Source organism: Aquila chrysaetos, chromosome 3 (genome assembly GCF_900496995.4).
Source record: "Aquila chrysaetos chrysaetos chromosome 3, bAquChr1.4, whole genome shotgun sequence".
In the NCBI taxonomy this organism is placed as follows: Eukaryota; Metazoa; Chordata; class Aves; order Accipitriformes; family Accipitridae; genus Aquila; species Aquila chrysaetos.
Genome location: NC_044006.1, coordinates 31,979,178 through 32,001,440, shown reverse-complemented (window position 1 = coordinate 32,001,440; position 22,263 = coordinate 31,979,178). Strand labels below are relative to the sequence as shown.

The following is a 22,263-nucleotide window of genomic DNA, read 5'->3' as shown; positions in this document are numbered from 1 at the left end:
GCTCCACCTCCAGTCCTGGGCAGGGATGATAGGTGTGATGAGTGCCTGTGGAAGGTAGGTTGGGATTGCAAGGACCTGGGCATGCAGAGAGGTGACGTCTGGTCAGCAGCTGAAGCGTGGCTGAGGCCAGCGCAGCACTGGGGACGCAGCTCAAGGCTGAGAGCAGACCAGTGTGACCAGCAGCCACACCGCTGCAACACTGGAGTGCAGATGCACGCACACAAAGTGCGGCTGCAGTGGAGCTTACTCTGAGGGGCCGTTGCTCCTGATACAGTGCAGTCCAGCCGCGGTCCCAGGAGGGATGAGTACCACTGAGCCAAGAAGTGTAGACACCAGCTCCCACTGCCCTATGCAGCTTTGACAATGCCGGCACCCATCTTCAAGCTGCTTCTTCCCCCTCCTCTCTGTGGTCTTTCTCCATGGCAAGCTCTCAGCCCATGCATCTCCAAAGCAGGACTTTTCATCCCATGCGCTGATTCCTTTTTTCCCGGCCCGAGTCCTTCTCCAGCAACAGCTGAAGTTGCAAGACAGCAAAAGCAGGGTCTTGCAGGCCAGCAGCAAACTTGCTTTTATCATGCCTGTAATACTGCCATCGGCTAGAGTTGCTTTAAAATTTAGGCTCTGCTGACCTCTAGGGGACTGCTACAAACCCAAAAGCATAAGGGCTTCAAAGCTCACGGCATGCTACAGCCCTTCACACACTCCTAAGGAGCCCTGTGGTGGGTATAACATAGCTGACACCCACTTCTGGGCCCTTTAGCACTATTAGAGGCTGTAAATAAAAACCTGGCTCCAACGCTGCCTCTTCCATCGCACCATTACAGCAGCAATACCTTAAGAAAAGTGTACAGGCAAGGTAAGGTTGCTGTGGAAAGATACTACCTGCTATCAGACTGCCCCATATAATCGCTGCTTTTATTTCAGCATGGAGAAGCACTTGGGAGCTTGAGAGCTTGTGGCTTTCACCCTCCTCTGTATCAGTTTGTCTAATAAAAGATATTAAAACCTTGCCTTGGTGTCACAACTACAGCACTACTCGGTGAAAAGCATGGATGCATACACCTAGGCATTGGAAATAAAGTTAAACATGCTTTTTTATGGCATTTCATTACTCACTAAACAAGTGGTGGAAGCAAGAACCTTGTCACAGAGAAGAAGGAACACGAAGACTTGTAGAAAGAAAGCATAAAATCTGATGTGCTCCTTTAAACAGCACATGAAGCTGCTGAAGGGGGGGGGGGGGTATCTGCATGTCCCAGCTGACTCTGCTTGAGGACAGCTGTGGTAGGACACAAAGCATTAGGCAGGAGCCTACAGAGGCAACACAAACTGCACACCTCTAATGGATCTGTTCTCCTTGATACAAAGCCAAAACCTGTCAGAGCCCAGGAATATCCTGATTTCTTGACTTGGGGAAGGCATGATGTATACCTGGAGAGCCGGAGTGTGGACAGACCCGGGCTGGGGCAAAACTACTTGCATGGCAGAGTGCCCCCAGCTGCAGCCACCACCTTGTGCGTGAGCTCCCCATCACAGCAGGGAAGCTTGTTGTCCCTAGGCTGAGGTCCATATTTGCAAAGAGCTGCTATCTAAACTGTTCAAGTTCACTCGACCTTCTGATGCAGGAAGAAGTCCATCCAGCAGACCCAAGCAGGCAGCAGCCTCCAATTAGCTGAACACATGCTGGGACTGTCACCTCTTCCACAAGAGTGGCTGTATATGTAGCCAGAGCTTGTGTCACAGTGGCTTCCACCATATCCAAAGGTCCCTCTCAAGAGTCTGTGGGGCTTGTGCTGCTGGGACCATGCACCAACATGAGGGAGTCAGTCCTGGCAGGCACTCCACCAGCTACAGGAACAGCTTTATAGACAACGCTGAGGGCTCTGGACATACCACAGGGCACGTAATTGGCACGTTTCTACTCAGCGCTCGTGCCCTGGGGAGTGCAAAAAACACAAGACAAGTGCTAAGTACTTGCTCTTCCATGGGCTGGAAGATGTTCTTCAACCCACAGACAGAAGCTCATGACAAAAGGTAATGACTGACAGCATTCCTTCAAATCAGGGTGAGAAGATGTCAAAGTGGCAATTAAAAGTGCAGTGTTTAAAGAAAAGAGACAATGAGTTGAACAGAATCACCAATTTGCATTTCAGCATTGTTACATGTCTCTTAATTAGAATGGATGTCTCCCTAATCTGTGCGAAACAGAAGAGGACCTGGGAGGTCTGAAATACTGGCTCATCCACAAATACAACCAACAATTCCCATCTTCTGACAGCAAATCCACTGCCTCAGACTGCACTGAACCAAACCACCTGGTAGTTCTGGGTCCTGTCCTGCAAGGCAGGGCTTACTCTGCAGTGTCCAAAGCTCAGATGAAATAATTTTCTCCTCCTTACAGCTGCAAACACTGTTTAACTCACCATGCACCGACAGTCCCCAGGAAATGCAAGCCTCTCATTCTCTTTGCCGCATGCTTTGTAGGTACAATTTAGCCCCTCAAAATCCCCATTTAGTTAATTTTGCTCACAGAGAAAAGACTCCATCAGTCATCAGAGTTTGGTAAGCTATTTAATGGCAAGCTTATGGTGTAATGACACTGCTAGATTTGATGTCTCGGTGGTCAGAGAGGAAGGAGGATCAGAAGAAAGGCAGGGCTCCACTGAAGGCTTACACCTTTTAAAGCATTGAACAAAAGGGCAACATCTTTTGGTGACCCATTTCACAGCTTTGGAGTCCCAAAGACAGATCTTCCAGCCAGAAAAATGGTGGAAAGCACAGCAGAGACAGCCTTTGCATGGCATGGCACAACATAATTTCTGCTTGACGTGTTGAGGTCTGACTGGTCCCTGCATTAGTAAAGGAAAACTTGACAACAAAAAAAAATTGCATTGACTGAAATCCAGAGCTGACGTTTCCACCACCACCCCCGAAGATGAAAGCAGACATCCTTTACATGCAGTGTTACCACTGATCTTTGCCTACATGAGCAACAGCATGTCGGTACAGAAAGGGAATTTCAAAGTTCAATGTATTTTACATTAAATCAGTGAGCTTTACTGTAGTCAGCAGTAACTAGTTCAAAGAAGTTTTTTTCTGCAGACAAATGAACGCCCTTTTTGTTAATCTGTATATTTGTTTCTGACCAAGCTCATACTGACAGTGCAGTGCTACGTGGCTGTGTAGAAACTTGGGTTTGCAATAATGCAGATGCGCCTTTAGGGACTATCTGTCAAAAAAAAAAAAAATCAACAATGAGAAAAAAGTCAAACGTAGTGCATATAAATGATAATTTGGCTCACTGAACAGGTGATTGTGGGTAAGTGGTTTCCTTCGTACACCTGCCACAGACATCAGATACCAACAAGGCAACTAAGTAAGTCTCAGAAGAAGTCCGATAAAAACCCGAGGTGACAGGGTCTGCCCTCAAGAGTCTTTCCTGTTAGAGGTAAGGAACAAATTTAAGGAATCTCTTTATTTTAGTATCTGCCTTAGAAGTGACGTCCCTGAGCCTTCAGCTCCGTGGTGACTGCAGGGATCACCTCAAGCTCAGCCTGTTACAGGGTCTAGGAGCCAGTGCCCTGAGCCACTTCTGCCTGGCTGTCACGTGAAGGTTTCCCAGCTGCAGCTGGCTGCAGAGACAGGCTGCCGGGGAGCAGGGGAGATCCTGCCAGAATTAAACAGATAAAACAAAGCATTTCCCTCTGCTCAGCGATTTACGGAAAGGGGCATCCAGCTAGAGCCCCTGAAGGGATCCTTCCCAATTTCCCATGTGCTGTGGCCAGACCGAAACCTGCCAGCGCTGAGAAAGAGATCTGCAGGCTGGGCCAGGCTCCCCAGCGACTGGCAGCCGGAGAGGTCTCATTTTCTGGATGCACAGCTTGGAAAGCCTCAATGGGTCATCATTTTCAGAGACTGGATTATATAGCTAGGCATCACTCCATGTGAAAAGATCTGGGGTTTGGCACCTAAAATGACTGCTCTCTTCTGCATAACCCCTGTCCAGCATAGACCACTCATGGGTCCTCAAGGGATAACACATCTGCCGTGCCACCTCATCCCCCTGTGAGAAGGTGCTGCCTGTGCAGAAAGGACCACACAGCTCGGTAACACGCTGTGCTGAACTGCAGCTCTCATTGATGCACCTGGCTGCAAGCTGTGGGAGGTAAGAGGTGCTTCTCTCCCCCTTCCTCTGCTTCCCCTCTTCTGGGAGTGAGAATTTCTGAGAAGAACGAAGTGGTAAGGATGGACACGAGGGAAGGATGGACACGGGGTAAGGATGGACACAGGGTAAAGTGGACACAAGGTAAGGATGGATGAAGTGGTAACCTCGCCTCCTGCAACAGCTAAAGCTGACTATGAGTAAAATAGTCATGGACTTCAGCCCGGGGTCCCAGTGGAAGGTCAGGAAACATGCTGAAAGAGGCTCGGAATCTGCCCTGTATGGCAGCTTTCCAAAGCAACGTCCATAATATTACTGCAATCACTTTTACTGTCACAGTCTCATGTCCCACCTTGTAGAAGGGGAAAGGGCAGTTACCTACTAAGCAATGCTGTAGCAGAAACTCCCCCCTGTTGCTCCCAGACACCATTTCACACAGCACACCTTACATGGGACACGGTGCCAAGACGCAGCAGTTAGTGTGCAGGTCACTGATGCAGGAAAACTAACTCTGGCTATTCCTATCAAAAGGGGCATTCTTACAAGCATGCAACTTTCAAAGGCACAGCACTATGCACAGAGGGAAACTGCCTGGAAAACAGTCCAGAGCAGGGCAGGAGGTAGAGCTGAAGTCTGGCAGGGTTCAGGTCATCATGCTCAGGGGTGTGCTTTCCCCACGTTTCTGTGAGGGAACATTCTGCCAATTTTTTTCTCTCATGAGCAAGTCCTTTTAAGAGATGTTACTGCGCACCTAATAAAGCAGCTTCCTGCTCCCTGACTGCTGCTCCTACCTACTCACACAATATCATAAATAATAATGTTGGGGAAGAGAGGAGAAGGCAGCTTTTTAGTTTGCCTTTTCTCCATTCCTCCCTCTCTCAACCATCTCAATGCATTCATCAGGCAGGACACTAACAGAAAAACACAACCAAGCTCAAGACCCCAGTAATGTCCAGAGCAGGTTTTTTATAAACTGCATAGGTTCAATAAGCAGATACTTGGCAGGATGGTTTGGGCTGTCTCAGACATCTCAGCATCTCTCTGAAAGGGACCCTTCTCACTCTTGCCCCTGCTACCCAAACAAGTTGTTACATTTCTGAAGTCTGCTCTTCCCTCTGGCATCCCATCTATTTCTCATCCCCCAAGCAGCACTCTGCTCATTGCATTCATGCAACTCATATTCAGAAGTGCCAGTTCTGCAAGAGGCTCTGCTCTGGTTTATTTATATTTAGCTAGAGCATGAAATGCCTATGAGAGAAGGGCGAGGGAAAAGGGAGACTTTTCTGTGTCCTTTCACTAATGGTTTGCTTTGAGGATAGGCAATGATAATGCATACCTCTTTTCACCCACAGATCTAAAAGCACTGTATACACTGGTGGGCAAATAATACTAATGGTCCCTTTTACAAAAGGCTTAAGGTGAGACTTTCAAAGGGGGTACCCGGCTCCCACTGAATTTCATGGAGGCCTGGATGCATTACTGGAGGCCTCCCTCGAATTCCCAGCCACCGAGATGCACCCAAAGCTCAGGGCAAGGCAATGGCAGAGCTCTGAACCCACATCTTCTCACCGAGTCCCCAGGCTTGCCAGCATTTATGCATGTGTTCGTAAATCTTGTGTTTCAGTCTGGCAGCCTAGCCACTGGGTCATGCCACCCCTGGTTAATTATCAAATGGCTACTAACCTCAATATGTGGTGGGAGTGAGGGAAAAATAAAATACTAATAAAATATAAAAACACTTTGTAATACAACTAAACCAGTTCCACATCTCTTGCATCGTTTGGTAAGTATGGAACAAGTAACACGGTAATACAGAAATGTATTTGGTCAAAGTAAGCAATCAATATTTTTTGATAAAATACATTCTATATTAATGCTCATTCACATTTAATACACATGTAAATTAAATTTTCTATGTATAAAATTCCAGTTTATTCTCAGTGCTGCCTGGTCATGCTTCAGTTCGGCAGCAGGGCTCAACACATTCGGCTCCCAGCAAAGTGAGAGGGGACAAGAACGCTCAGCTTTCTGCAGGACCAAGCCTCACACATCCCCTGGAGCACCCAGTCCTGCACGTCCCATTTGAACAAAATCTCGCTGGCTTCAGTGGGAATTTTGCAGGGGTGAGCACTGCAGAAGGGCTCCCCGGCTGTCCAGCACTTGCAGTCTGCTGTGGAAGTCACCCAAATGGCATATGGCATTCCAAAAAAAAGTGAGTTAGTGAATACAGAAAATAATATATCTACATAATTTACAGCGTTATGTTTACTTGCAACCATATTAATGCTCAACCGCTCATTAACAATTCAATCAATATGCAGAGAAAGGTAGCAGAGCACAGTACATATTGCAACCTCCTGTATGCAATTACAAGTATTGGATCTCACAGCCTTTCCTCATTTCATGAATTCCTGCCTATGCCGCTGCCACCCAGAGCCCAATTCTCCACTGAGCCTTGCAGAGTCAATCCTTCACAGCACTTCAGCCAATTCAGATTGCATCCCCACCGTGGCCACAGGCCCCTAAGACTGTGCCAGGCACCTTCAACTGCAGGTCCTCAGCTACCACCCACGTCCACCCCTGCGCCCTCCCCTCTGTTGTGCCGGCACTCATCTTGTGCAGCGACGCGCTGAACCAGACGGTCAGACTGATCCAGCTGGAAAACTGCCTGTCTGTAAAAAGGCAGAGGGTTATTTCCCAGTCAGACCGACCCCGCAGCCCAGCTCACGACGCAGCCGTGCGGGGGCTCGTGTAGGTGTGCGTGTGGGTGCGTGCACGTGCGTGTCGCTGCCGGCCACCTGCACCTAAGCAAAATGGGTGCAAGCAGCTAGCAAACCTGAACGGCAGGACTTTGCCTTCAGCTTGCGCTACTGCAAATTATGTCTTGCATTACATTACAGCAAAGGAAAGTCAGCCCCAAAAGATCTACTTGTATGAGCCGCAACCAAAAGATTGGATGCTATGAAGAGAAAGGTTCTCCCAAAGCAAGGCTCTACTTAAGGTTATGGCATCTGTTTTAGCTGGAGAGGAAAGAAAAACTTAGGGACTTAAAGCAGGGATGGAAACCACTGGTCTTACATTTTATTTTAGTAAGCAAAAAGCCTATTGCTGCTGTACAGTGTTATACAATGAACTGCCACGGTTCTCACGTCACTAGTCCATAGAAAATGTGCTGCGACTACCATGTTTATGCCTGCATGCCGAAAGAATGTACACAGTTGCATTAAGCTCTGTTTCTCTTCCACTTTTTTTCATATTCTTAAACTCCAACTTTTACAGTGTTGCAGACACTTCTGTGCATACTTCAGGTATGACACACCGTCCTGGTTATGGAAGGTCTTTGCCCCAGATTGGAAAAATCAAGTGCTATGCACTTCTCAAGCCATCATCAGAAATGTAAACCACCAAGCAAACTTGCTCTCTTAAGTAACCTTGAAAAAAAAAGCCTTTAAAAAATCTATTGAAAAGGAGACATCGCTAACAATAGGGTTTTCAAAATGGTGCGAGTTGTTTCTAGGAGTTGTCCAAGAGTGAGTTGTCACTCACTTTTTGTTTTTATAAAGCTAATTCTGTATAAAAGGGCTTTTGAAGCATGTGACCTTCATTTCACGATTTTTAAAAAATTGGAAAAAAGGAGTAAATTTAGAAACATTTTGCTCAATTATGGAAAACAGCTGTATTACAACAGAATCCCCTTTGCTTCTTATATTTTCAGTACAAAAGGCAAGTAAATAAAGAGACCCTGCATCTTCACAGTCTGGCACTCATCCGAGTCACTTAAATCCATGCAAAATTGGTATAAAATACGACGGGTCTTCTTCTCCTTTATACCAAGACCCCACCAAATCCCTCCGGGGAGCAAGTCCCCAGCTAAGTAAAACCTCACTAGTTTTTGTATCAGCCAAAGTAGTAGTATTTTAGCTCCCCTCCAGCGAGGTGTAACTGTCCAGACTAGCTCAAAGGCCCAGGGAGAGGAACATATCCAGCATAATTTTAAGAGCCAGGTGCTGGTTTATACCCCTATGGCTTCAAAGTTAAGTTGCACTTCAATTCACAATGCTGTGAGGTTTGAGTAATAATTTAGCAGTGTATTAAAAACAGCAAAGCTTAAAGTTGGTTTTCATGCAGAAGTGAGATAGGCAATGGCTATTTTTTAATTGATTTGTATGAAAGCAGCATTTGGCTTTGGATCAAATGGTGTTGGAGAACCAGGGTTGGTTATAATGTGTACTGCTGATACTAATTACTCTCAGTTATTAATCCAGCACTTGTAAACTTGGGTGTCAGTAAAACAACACTAATACGTCTGACACCAATACTCCCCTGGACTTCCCGCTTCCCATTAATTTTGTTAAGCCTTCACGTGCACTTCTGCAGTACCAACCATATTAAACTAGTGTTTTTCAGGAGAAATCTCTCCAAATTTGGTACTTTGTCAAAAACCATAGCTGTTGAACTAAAAAGAAAAGCGCAAGTCGCGTTTGCTCTTTGCGCTGGTTTCCTCAGAAATGTCACCGACAAGGACTCGGCACTCTCACCACACGCTTCCTACATTCTCAGTACTCTACATTCATGTCAGTGAACACCACTCCCGAACATAAATCAAAGAGACAAGTCAGTGACAAAACTACTTCTAGACTGATAATGGCAGAATGCTACCAAGACAACTCCATAGAAAACCCACTGAAGCAGGAGCAAAATTCAGGTCACTTCTTAGCAAAGCTTATCACAGATTTTTTTTTTTTTTTTTTCTTTTTTAAACCATTTTGTAAAACTTTTATCCTGGGAGCCAGATATCCCCATGTGATGTATGAATTCGAACAGGCTAACGTGGGACCACCTGACCCCACCTGGTACCAAAGGCTTCCAAATTTTTTTAGCTTCTCAGAAAATCACTGCTGACTGACACCCATCTGTTGGTGATCGGCTTCTGGCTCCTCTTCTTCCGCGTCTGCGTTATATTCTTCAAATGCATCATCATCAACATCTGGAAGCCCAAGTAACTACAAAGAAGAGAAAATACTGTGTAACAGCGAATTACCCACTCATGCAGCTTCGCTGCAAATCTTCACACAATACCTAGGTGCCACTTCTTGAAAACCTCAAACCCTGGAATAATAGTATTGCATAACGATCTCGACACTCTTTCTCTCCCTCCTGTGATAAAGATTTGAAAATGCATCGTCACACCAAATTAAGTGCTCAGAGACCAGGACATAAATAAAATCAAAGCAAAGGACTTGCAAAAAGCTTCACCTTCTTCCCTGAGGTCATATCACAAATTGTTGAGTGTTTCCACTTGGCAGTGGTTTAACTTCAGAAAGAACCATGATAGTACTGTAGTAGTAGTTATCTCGGTTTAACACTGTGTTCAGCAACCCTACAAAAGCCAAAGAAGAAAGCATTCTCATGCAGAACTGGCTAGTATGGAGTAGGCAAGGAGTCCCTAAAAACCTAAAGATCCCACCATGTTAAGTGCTTCTCTTGAACCGTTCAATCCATCACACCAGAAGCCTTGCATGCTGGGTGAAGCCCTCGCAGTGAGAAATACTGTGTATTCAACTCAAAATTGTCCGAGTCCCTCTAAATTTCTGCAAATTAGATTTGGGCTTGTGAAGAACTGCCAGTCCATCTTCCTTGGACAATGTTTGGATGCCTCCACCTGATGGCTTCTATCACTGCAATGGCACTTGTTTGCTACAGGAAAAGGAGTAAACAGCGACATTTGAACTTTTCCCCTTTCCTCCAAAAGGTTGCCAAGCCAACAGAAGTCAGGAAGACAGATAAACCAAATAATAGTCAAAATAATGCATCTGTTGTGGAAATCTCATATTAGAATCCTACACGAGCAGCTACTAATAGCCACAAAGCAAAATTGTATGCCAGGCATTATTGGGAATACCATGTATTTAGCTTGCCAGGGCTGGAAGAGCAGCACAGATGCATGCAACATCCTGTTTGGAGAGTGACGCAGCTGTTAGCTCTCGAAAGAGGCAAAGCCCAGAAAAATCGGGAAGAGGGTGACACTCGCTAGGTGGTAGCATGAAAATGAGAAGGCTGTGACGAGGCAGATTTTTAGGGACCTAAATTAATTTAGTCTGTGATCAACATTCAAAATTATTCAGTGGTCACAAATACAATGCACAGAAATAGCTTCTGGGTCCAATGAAGCTTGTATTCCCCACTGTTACTAGAAGAAAACCAGTTTTTTAGTTGCAGGGTTTCTTGGGCAGGGAAATGGAAGGAGAATTTGCTGACTAAACCCCCTCCTTCGCATTTTAAAAATATTTACAGAGAGACCCCAAGCTGAAAATGTTTTCTGAGCAGAACAAAGAGTAAATATTCCTATGCATACACATTTTTCAAATCAAATGCTTAGCTGAACATAAAGCTACTTGGTTCATTTTCAGGATGCGGGGGTTTTGTTTCATATTGAAGCTACAACTAAAATACTCAGGTTTTAAAATGCAAAAGTGAGGCCTCTAGACTTTCTTATCCACGAGTATTATTTTTGCTACACTGATTTGGTGTATTCAAAGTAAATGTGAGTGTTGTACTGCTCCGTTTATATCACCCAGCAGAAAGAGCTTTGATCACATTTTTTTTGCTCAGCTCCGATTACAATTCCTCCTTGATTTGCACGGAAATGAGCCACGTGAGTCTTCATTTTATGGGATACCGTAAGCCTTTCCCATTCGCTTAGCCTTTGCTAAGCAAAATTAGCACAGAAAACACAACATACACCAAGAGAACTGCAAAGACGCGCACAATCCCGAAGGATGGGGAGCACACCCTGCTTTTCACACATCCCCTCTCCCTTTGCCCTTGGGACACCCAGCTCTCCTCTCCCTGGTGCAGCATACATCGAAGTATACAACATACTGCTGACGTTAGCGGTTTTATGGAGTGTAGGAAGGATGGGGATGGGATGGGATGGGATGGGATGGGATGGGATGGGATGGGATGGGATGGGATGGGATGGGATGGGATGTTCCTCCAAAAGAGGCGCAGTTTTGTTCTCTCATGGACACTTTAGGATATTCCAAGGCACCAAGGACCTCAACCATGCAGGTCCTGCTTTTAGGCGCAGGTCCTGCTTTTAGGGGTCACATTTCATTGCTTCCCACAGGACTATGGTCCCTCACCACTGTTAACCCCTTACTGCTCTCTGGACTGCAGTGACAAATCAGCCCACACCCTGACCCCAAGGATGGAGGATCAGGGTCCAAAGTGCAGGGAGCTCTACAAACATTGGGTCAAAACAGAAGGAGGGTGTATAAAAGATGAAGACAAAATAAGATTATGAAGATGGCCTGAGTTGACCCTAGACCAACTCCCACCTTGTCTTTTTTCAAACACACTAGTTTTTGCTTCTAGTCCGTATCTACTTCATATATTAAAGTATCAGCTACGTGGTAGACTTGAAAGGACTTTAATGGAGAGTGAAAACAAGAAGGAAAGAGGTTAAACAGGAAAGGGGTGTAGAAAGAGAGAGCTGATCCATCAGCCAAACAGCCAAGGGGAACAAAACTGCCAGGTGGGGGGATGTGTGGCGAGAAGGAGGACAGGAGGGTGGTGAGGAGGGAGGACGACCAGCAGCAGCACCGCCTGAACTACATCTATTTACTCCTGCTGGCCAAACTACCCATCTGGAGGCAAAGGAGAGGTCACTGGGATGTGTATGAATTCAATGATACGGGATAAGTGGCTTTTACACTGCAGACTCCCCAGTTCAGATGTAGGCTTTTTAGGCTGAAGGTGAGCTCAATCAGGGAGCCCTGGAATTTGCTGCTGAACTGTAGGACTCGTGTTTTGGTTCTCTGCAAACTCTGCCAGTTGGTGCAACATCCCTCAGGCATTTTTTATTTTTTATTTGTCTTTCTTCTCTTGACTATTTTGAAATGCCCTGATTTCATACAAATAACCTAGTACTTTTAAGTTGCAAACTCACGAAAAGCAGAGTGACATTGCCTCCTACCAAAAGCTGACACACAAACACACTGAAAAATAAGCCAAGTACAAGACCAAGCTTTAGTGGTCCACATGATGCTACACTAGAGATAACATGGTTCTGTCAAATCCCAGTGTGAAGGGCTTAGTCTCCAGGCAGATGTGCTTACAGGCACCAGCATGGACACCTCTGGCACCAGAGAGACAAGGGCATCAGAGGAGATGAGACGCTCTGAGGCAAATAGTGGTATTTGAGCCCAGTGCTACTGATATCACTTCATGTACCTGCATGGTGTCTGGCACTTTTGGATGCTCCCTGAGTAAGTGGATAATAAGGCAGATGACAGAGTTTTGTGGAAACCAACCCAGGAAGGCAGTAATGGGCAAAGACAACATACCCCCCACCACCTTCAGCAAAGAAACAGCTTGACCTTGTCTAGAGCAGGATTTAGAGATGCGGTTTAGCTGTCAAGGGTTAACTGACACTTTTTGAAAGCCTTGTCTAAATAAATATCCTGCCCTGTCACTGTGTTTATGCCCATGAAACATAAGGGAGAGATGCCTGAGAGCAGTGGGGGCTGGTGAGCAGCCCCCAGACCACCCTCACTGTCTCCTGCACCCAGGGAAGAGCGGCAAGCAGAGGGAAATCTCTGTCTCTCACTGAGAGGGATGCCAACTGCTGGGCATCCCTGCTCTCACCACCTCCGAAACATGGGGCCCAGCAGTGTGAGCAGCCAGTCCCTTCCCATGCCGCAAGCCCCACAGTAAGCCTGCAGAGACACGGCTGGGCTGTTACCATGAATGTGCAGAGCAGGCTGAGCTGCGTTACCAGGCAAAAATCAGTCTGGGAGCCCTCGGTTAAGGGAGGGCAGGTGCTCACGCCATGCAGGAGGGCAGATGCTCGTGCCATGCAGGAGGCCATGGAAAGCTGCAGGTGCACCGCTGGTGTCTCCTCCTAAACATTTCCCTTTGAAGGACCCCTACAAAGACTCTGAAAACTGTTTAATAATCTTGGATGTCCAGCTGAAAATACTGAAATGGAAAAGACTTTCAGGTGCTTACCAAGCACATGCTAAAAACCTGGCCCCTCCTCAGTGTCTCAGATTGAGTAGCCAGGACCATCAGACACTTTAGAAGAGGCCAGTCTGACCTTCAGCAGCAATTTTTCCTAAACTGCCATTTCTCAAACTGAAATTTGCCAAACTGGTCTCTGACAGCAGACTTGGTTGGGATAGTGGAGAAGAAATGCCCTGCAAATGCACTGTTACCTCCAAGCTGACAGCAAGGTGGTTTTATTAGCAAGACAGGTCCAGCAGAGAAAGGATGGGGGACAGCACAAAGTAATGCCAAGGAAATTATCTTCCAATACTGATGAAAAATGGTTTTGCTCTTGCAAAGGCCTGAGGGTGCAAAATAACTGTTTCCATACATCTATGGTAACACCCTTCACTTTTAGAAATCTATCCTACCATGCATGTGCTATTTTTAATAATTACAGTGAGGGAAAAATGTCAACGCATTCCTTACTAGACTTGTCTACACACAATCATACCTCAAATGATAAACCCAGTTTTGTTACACTGATGCAAATCTCTCAATACTAGGTCAAAGGAGAATCTGAGAAACTTAATCTTTGTGGTACATCCAAGAGAAAATGAAGAAGTACTTGACTACAGTCTGCAAGAGGTCTCTGACAATTGAGGATGCTGGTTTTGAGCAGACAAAAGCACAATGAAATTCAACAGTTAGGAGGCAAAACTAGAAAAATCCAGATTGTAAATAAAAGTTTTTCACAGGAGCGTAACTAATGATGAGAAGAAAAAGTGCCCAGTAGTGCTGTATTCTTTAAGTCACCTGAAGACTTTACATCAAGACTGGATGTCTTTGGAAAAGATACACTCCAGCTCAAGCACAATTTATGTGCTCAGTGGTAGGAATCATGGGGTGAAATGTGATGTATTAATGAAAGGCCCAGACTAAATGAGCATAATGGCTCCCCTTGCTTTGAACCTTTTTATACCGAAGAGTAGCTTAACTTGGTTTGACTGAAGCCAATTTCTCAGCAACTTAAGCTATGCTGAAATAAACGTGGTTTAAATGAAATAAGTGATCTGTACCAATTTAATTAAGTCTTTTTGAAGTCCTCTTTAGTTAACCAATGGAACTCGAAGACACAGCTTTTCTGAGCAGGAGAAAACAGCTATGAAGATCCAACTGCCGAATACTGTTCTGGGAAACATATTTATATTTTTGTATGTTTTCACGATTACAAGCAGCTGTACTGATGGATCAGATTTCCAGTCCTTTCTAAGAAAAGTGTGCATCTGTTCTATTTATTTCCAGTCTCTCAAAGGATTCTTTAAAATGATGCTCTTTTATGTCGACCAGCTGTGGCAGTCTGCAGCAAGGCAATGCAAGGGTGTAACACAGGGAGGCCGGTGTTTTCATATCGGCACTCCAGGCCCTCCCTTTCACTCTAAATACTTGGGATACATTTTCAGCCTTCTCGATTAGTCAGCCAGAAAAAGAGAGGAGGGAAAAAGGTCTATATTTTCAGCTGAGTTTAAAAATGTCCATCGGTCAGCTTTCCCATGGACATCACAGGACTGTGGCTCTGGCAACAAACCTCTGCTCTGCTTTGCACCAGCCCCTTACCCAGCCCAAGGCTCTCAAAAGGAGAGGCTGTGCAACAGGGAGGATTTGGCAAAAATGAAGGACAACAGCCGGCCTAGGTCACCTCACTGATGCAACCCAGGCTTTGGCCAAAATCTTAGTGTTAAACAAGGACAGAGAAAGCTGAGTAGCAGCAAACCAGAAAAATACACACTACCACCACCACCCCGCCAAAACCCAGCTTCTGTTCCAACCTCTTCTCAGTGACCAAACTGGCATTTGCAAATACCAAGTGGCAACCATCCCAAGAGAAAAATCTGGACCACCTGGGGGAAAAAAACCCAACCCTAAAATAAAATAAACTACTCTCAGGAGAAACCGTACTTCCAGCTTCCCAGAGGTTTACTCTCACTACTCAGATCCTTGCAAAACTCCCCAATTCCAGTGCCAGGACATAACTCTGCCACAAAGTCCAGCAGCGCTGACTCGCATCCCGTTCCTCGGAGTCAGCGCTGCATCAGCAGGATGAGAGCCGCTGTGCAGCTGGGGAGCCGGTGCCACCGGCTGCCGCACCAGTTGGGCTCCCACCCTGCCCAGGAATCTCATCCTCTCAAACACAGAAATGGAAATAAAAAGGCAGCTGGCTTCCAAGAAACAATTTCCAATTGCCTGATAGTAGCTTATGTGCTAACATCCCTGTGCCCACGCAGCTGACTGGAGATGTAAGTCCCTGCAGAAGAAAAACTGCCTTGCTCCATCCAGTGCTATCCTATTAAAAGTCACCGGTAAATGTCAATGTTTAGTAGTAAAAAGAGGCACTTACGGGTCTGAAGGATTTGAAGACTTTTTCCAGTATTTCATGGAGTGTCTTCTTCCCACAGGAGGAGATGTAATCCTGTGCAAGCTGCAGAAAAGGTAAGCAGTCCTCACTTTCGCTCCACACGTGCTGAAAGCCAACAGCAACACGAGAAAGAAAAGGCATTAACAGGAATTCACGCTGGCCTTTCCACGTGATTTTATAAGGTGACATGTTGTAAACATCTGCCAAACTACACTGGGCCTCCTGCTGTTCAGACCTACAATGCAGACGGGCACTGCAGGCTGTTTCAGAAGCCATGCTTCTGAGGAGGAACCTTGATTTTATTAATATGATGCATCAGAAAGCAGGGAAATCGATCCAGAAGAGAATGCAGCCTTATGACTGCACCAGCAACGAAGGGTACACATGCCTTGCACATGCACATTTTATGAGTAAAGGTGTTTTCGTTTGACATCAGCCCTGCTCAGACCTGGAAGTCCTATTGGGTTTTTATTTCTTCTGCATCATCTGCTGCAATGAAGCCCTCAGGAAGAGCTAAAGGATCTCTCTGTCTTCCTGGCATTAGTTCAAGTGTGATGTGACCCTGGAGGTGGAACTTGATGTGTAATTCTCTCGACAATGCAGAAGAAAAGATGCAAAATATACCTGCACCTTAGACACAGAGCCAAGGAGAGAAATTTGGGCACTCACAACATCCTGACACTACACGTCTCCCTCCCTGTTTTGAGGTTTACTTCTCCTAGACCTGAATCTTCTGTTCCCAGGCAGGCACATTTAAATCCATTTGGGATATTCCTCTCATCTTGCTCTTGTTTTGCAGATGCTGGTTCCCCAGCCTGGCTCTGTGAAGCCTCTCCCAAAATTGATGCTTATTCTGCTGCAACAAGGTTGTTTGAAACAGAGCTCATGAGCAATGGTGGAAGCACTCGGGCAACAATGCTTCTTGCACACAAGGGCAGCACGCAGCACAAGCTAACGCATACTTTTAAAGACCTTCTTTCTGAAGACTTTGTGCATGGGACTGTCTTAAGATAGTCTGCTACACAGAGAAGTGTAACACTCCAAAATTGGTTTAAGACTCTTATACCTCTGTTTTTGCACAGCAGCTTTTTTCCCTGAAGTGCTGTGCAGCTTTTTACTGTGCTATAAACGGTAGGTTATGCTTAAAAAAGGAAAGAGGAGGGTCTCTCTGAAGCTTAACTAACATACAAGGAAAGAGTAAGAACAACAGATGTTTCAATCCCTAACATAAGGCTTGCATGTCGCCTTCCTGTTCCATGGTGAATACCTGCCAGGGATGCAGTTTTACACTTACTGAAAGAAAACACTACTTAACATCACCTAAGCTGCATCTTTAAGATGAAAACTGTAACTGCCTTGCTATGAGCCTCACTTGACCTACATTTTCTTTGCTGCTTGTTGCATTTTACAAGCATAAACATAGTGAAATGTTTTGTTATGAAAAGAGCCCTGCCTTACTGAGTAGGTTCTGCTTTTTCCATGTAACCAGAGTCATCTCTTAACCAGTCTGGCAATAAAAATAAGTTCTTTACAGTCTTGCCAACTCTCAAAGGCACATACCACAAGTCTCATGATACTTCATGCCATCTTAGAGTCATGGGCCTTGTAGTCCTATAAATATACAACCAAATCCCAGCTTCTATTTACAAAAAAAAATATTAAAAATGCCTGCACTTTGTGATTTCTATGGCCTAAAAAGGCAGAAGGTACATGAAGTGAACTCAAATGAACCCTCTTTAAAATATCAAATGAACACTTTCAAATCACATTTTAAGAACAGCCTTGAGATTTTGGAGGTCTGGCCCATGATTTCTTAATACTTGGCATTAGCAATAACCGTTTAGTTAACTTCCAATCTTTGTGTCAAACTTAAGAGCTGGATGTTGCAGCTTGGCAGTTCATGGCTCATGCTAAACCTGTTGTAATTGTTTATATGTAAAAAACGATTATGACTGCTAACATCCTGATTCTTGTTTAAGTTGTGGCTTCTTTCGACTACCAGAGCTATACACAGGAGCTTCCACATAAATGAAAATCAGGCCCTGCCCTTTTATAAATAATAGCTAGTTGGTTCCCCAGGGAAAGTTAACCCCATGTTGTCCTATCATGTTTTTGCAGTCTCTTTTCAAGCTGCACCACATTTCAGACTCCAGTGTGAATTTGTCAGCAGTAGCGCAGAATAAGATGATCTAGCACGAGGGGAAAACCTAAGCGAGTAACTTGATCATTGAGCCTTTGAAGAGACTTTTCTGCATAGCATCATAAGGCAGTAAGCAAGTAAGGCTTCCAACAATTTCCACATCTGCAGAAGATTTAAAACTTTGGGTGTAGCAACAAATGCACTCACACATGCCATTAGTGCACGCATCTCATTCAGAAATGGCTTGAATTCATCTTCCCCCCCCCAGAAAACTCAGCCGCAATAAAGACCAGGCTTATAACACCTATAAGTTCAGCTGCATCTACAGGTCTCTGTGGATGTTCAGCGCTGCACTGAGGCAGTGCAGGAACTGAGTCTCACCACTGACTCATGCATCTCCAGAGGAACCTGCAAAAGGAATTTTGGCTTCTCAAAATAAAAACAAATGTAATTTGAGGATTCAGCTCCTGCTTAGAAAGTTAGAGCAGTCAGTGAGGCTGCACATACGGAGATGTTTTTCCTGGAACCCCCCCCGATGCCTGAGGATCTCTTTGCAGTCGGAGAAGCGGGCTGTTGGCAAACCAGTGGACCACAGTGCTCGGCCATGGCTGCGCAATTAAAAAAATATTAACCTCATCATCTGAGTATGTGTTTTCCAAGCTTGCCCAGTTTTGCTCACAGTTGCTTTGTGTCACTACAAAAGCAGACAGCCACTAATTTCCACCTCAGCTGACCTAGGATCATGGTTGAATTATTTAGTTCAGCACCTACACACAGTACATAGCTGAGGCAATTCATAGGGTTGCATCTGGAGGGGTTTGCTTTCCCTCATGCTTTTAGATGATTCGGTGTTGCTGGATGAGAGTCACTTGCTGGACCACCTTTTTCTAACCAGCCCACCTGCTGAGCATGGCAGCAAAACTTTTTCTTTGTGGAGGTAATTGGACTTGCAGAAAATATTCAGACTCGCCGACTCTTTTCTAAAATATTTTAGGAATATTTTGCATCAAGGTGGCATCATATTTTTCTTTGCTTTATCGGTTAATTTGAATACCAGCAATAACACAGTGACAAAACAAATGACAGACTATAAGGAATAGCATCGCAACCCCCACCCTCATTGGTTATGGCTACACAAGTCCAGTTAATTTTTTGAGAACACCATGAGCCTCAAGAGCTAAATTATACGCAATTCAGCTATCTAAAATGCTGATTCAGAGAGTTTTAGTGTCCAGGTGGTACTGAAAATGCCAATAGGCATCTAGATGGGTCTTCTGCATCCCTGGCACACTAAAAACCTAGCCTAATGAGATGTTTCCAGGAAATCAAAATGATATGATTGTTGTGATCTGGAATCTCTGATTTTATAGAAAATTCAGAGTTAATCTCCCCCAGTTTGCATCTTGGCAAGCTTTCCATGTTTTTCTCCTCCTCCCTTTTAAGTTCATCATGCTCATCATTTCCTCCTTACAAGCGGGTTATCATGGACTTCTCCGGCACCTCCTACATAGCTTCAGCTTTTTAAGTTGCATTATTATGAAATGAAGATGTAAAGAAAGAGAACAAGAATACCAGGCACCAGATGCTTATTAAATGTGAGGCTCCTTTATAAGAGTCACAGGGTGTAAAAAGGCTGTAAAGTGTGCCACTGTGAATTCTGTTTATATTTACTCACTTTCACACTCCATTGTGTTACTGAAGCCATGCAACAAGGCTGGAGTGCAAATGCGAATCAGTCCCCTGGCTTGTATTAAGTCTCCTTAAAATAAACTTTAGCCTGTAATTGCACGTAGAAAGGAAACGTATCTTCTGGAACACAAAAAAAAGAAAATGACTGCAAAACACAAGATAGCCAAGCTGGGAGCAGAAATGAAGCCTCACAGTGCACTAGGAGCTGAAAACACGATGCTGGTGAATCAGCTTATTAGTGGTTCTTAATTGCATTAAAGAGACACTATCAACAGGAAAAGAATTAAGAATGACACCTATCTGCCTGTCTTAAAAGTATTAATACTACAAAAAGTGCCTCAAGTAATTATGCCAAAAAAAGACAGAAGAAAACACTGCCTCCAGTTTTCCACTGTTTATGTTTTGCATTTGACAGCAGTTGGCCCTTTTGCTCCGTTTTACTACTGGTGGCTTTGGGCGGGGAGTCCTTCCCACAGCAACCCTGGAATGAAAATATTTGCCAAAAAGAAAAGGGAAAATGTGGTTGCAAACCCACAAAAATTGGCCAGTGTTGGACGCATGGGAATAGGGCCTGAAACTGCTTAAGCTTTTTTTAAAGAAGTTGACTAGATCTTGTTTTGAAAGAGTTCGCTCAATTATTGAGCAGCATATAAAGAAACAATACACATCTAAGAAAAATAATGAGCTTTCTTGGCAATTTCCAATATCATTAGCATCCAATCACAGCTTTAGCCTAGTCCTGCATTGGACTCGTACGTATCCCTGCTTAAGGGTCCAGTAGGCATGGCCCCTTCCGAGCACAGGCATCTCTAGAAGGGAACGAGTGCCGAGGTTTGTCGGGCTCCTCGGTGCTGGGAGATGGGTGTGCAGGGCTAGTCCCACTGTGGACCAGGAGAATCCACACCCAGAGATGCTCCACTGCCACGGCCAGGACAGCGGCTGAAGGTCTCACGTATCCCTGGACAGATGCATACCTAAACTCCAGATAACTTCTTTCATAATTCAGCATGACCATCTGCCCAACACAATAAATAAACGTCCTGCTCGCTGGGATTTGTGGTCCTGAAGAAGTCATTTCACTGCTCTTTGTTTCCACGAACTCATCTGTGAAAGGGGTTCATACTGCACTTACCTTTAATTGTCAAACAGCTCTACGGATGAAAGTTGCTCCGGCAAGGGAAGGACCTACAACATTCCTACAATAATGGTCTGCACTAGGAGCTAGCTTTTTTAAAAAATAAAATAAAATCCTTTCATTGCAGTTAACTGGAGTTTTTGCAGGTTACAAACCCCGTGGCGAGGTGCCGCTTTTCGGTTAACTCTTCTCGCACTGCTGCTCAGCACCAGGAGGGCTGGGGGCGGACGGACGGCCGACACCACCCACCCCCCCCCCCCCAATCCCAAAGCCAGGCGTTCTTTTCCCGGTGCCATTTCTGCACAAACTTGCCGCCGAACTCCGCGAGGGACGGGGAGGGGAGCCGGCGGCGGCGCCGGGCCGGCACCTGCCCGGGCCCCCCAGCCCCGGCGCGGCGGCGGGGGTGGCGCGGCCCTCCTGTCATCCTGACTCCATTTTATTCCTGCCCATTCTCCATTTGCCGTGACAGCCCTGCCAGTCCGCTCGTCCCTGCGCCGAGTCCCGGCACCTCGGGAGGACGGAGGGGGGCCGCGGTGGGGAGCAGCAGCTGCGGCCCCCGCGGGACGCGGGAGGAGCGGGGGCCGCTCGCATCCCTCCTCTCCCGCCCCCCCCCCCAGCCTCCCCGGGCCGGGGTGGTAGGGAAGGCGGGGGCGGGGGGGGGGGGATGTCCCTGCCCGCAGCCCTGCCCGCGGGGCCGCCCCCCACCGGCGGCGGACTCCATTTTGCAGATTGTGGTGCGCGCTGGGGAGGATCCCCCCGCCCTGTCCCCGCCACCCCCGGCCCACACGCCGGGCGCACCCGCGGACCCCAGCACCACCGCCCGCCATCCCGGCATCCCTCCGCCCCTCCCGGCACGGCCCCCTCCTCCGCCCCCCCTCACCCCCCCGGCGCTCCCCCTCGGGTGCTCCCCCAAGCACCGGGGACCTGCACCGACGGAGGGGGGAGTGTCCCAAAGCGGCGCAGAGGCCGCCCGCCCGTTCATGCACACGCGCGGGTACCCACGCGCGCCCGTGACCGCCCCCCCCCGGTCCCGGTCCCGGTCCCGGTCCCGGTCCCGGTCCCCTCCCGGGGCACTCACGAAATTGTCGCCGCAGGCGGCCTCCGGGCAGAGCACGTAGAAGGATACGCCGGGCTCGGCGTAGAAGTCCATGCGCCGCTCCGTCTCCTCGGCGGCGATGAGCTGGAAGGGCGTGCGGGCGCACCACCGCTCCGCCGCCTCCGCCAGCGCCTCGAAAGCCATCCCCGCCGCCGCCGCCGCCGCCGCCGCCGCCGCCGCGATCCGCGCCCGCCCGCGCGCCCCGCGCGCGCCGCCCCGCGCGCCGCCCCGCGCGCCGCCCCCCCCCCAGCCGCGCGCACCGCCCCGCGCCTCACCGCCCCGCTCCGGGCTCCCGGCTCCGGGCTCCCCGCTCCCGGCTCCTCGCTCCCGGCTCCCCTTCTCCCCTGCTCCTCGCTCTCGGCTCCCGGCTCCCGGCTCCGGCCCCGCCGGGGAGGGAAAAAGCGGCGTCAGGGCTCGGGCGGCCGCCGCCCGGCGGGGAATTTGCTGTGGACAAGTGACTTGACGCCTTCTGGCAACTTGGGGCCGGGGGGGGGGGGGAAGCCCACCTAGGGACCCGTTGTCAGCAAGACTCTGCTTTCCAGAACCGATCCAGAATTTCGTCTTTTACGAAAGAGAAAGTCCGCCTGGCAATACCCTCTTACGCTAAACCAATCGGTACCCCCTGGCGCTAAGCTTT

At 47.1% G+C, this 22,263-nt stretch overlaps 1 protein-coding gene across 2 annotated transcripts in view; it reads right to left on the bottom strand.

Moving 5' to 3' along the window:
• Positions 1-21,836, bottom strand: part of MTURN (maturin, neural progenitor differentiation regulator homolog) — a 29,262-nt gene extending 7,426 nt beyond the window's left edge. Inside the window, exons 1-3 of one of the 2 annotated variants that reach the window (XM_041122574.1) lie at positions 21,609-21,836; positions 15,549-15,671; positions 9,013-9,165 (exon numbers count right to left, since the gene is read on the bottom strand). In XM_041122574.1, coding sequence (XP_040978508.1) covers positions 9,055-9,165; positions 15,549-15,671; positions 21,609-21,770 — 396 coding nt within the window. In that variant the 5' untranslated portion in view covers positions 21,771-21,836 and the 3' untranslated portion in view covers positions 9,013-9,054. Of the gene's footprint in view, positions 1-5,964; positions 9,166-15,548; positions 15,672-21,608 lie in introns of those variants that run through there. The other variant, XM_030008974.2, reaches the window with a different exon arrangement.
• Between the last annotated feature and the right edge of the window lie 427 nt (positions 21,837-22,263).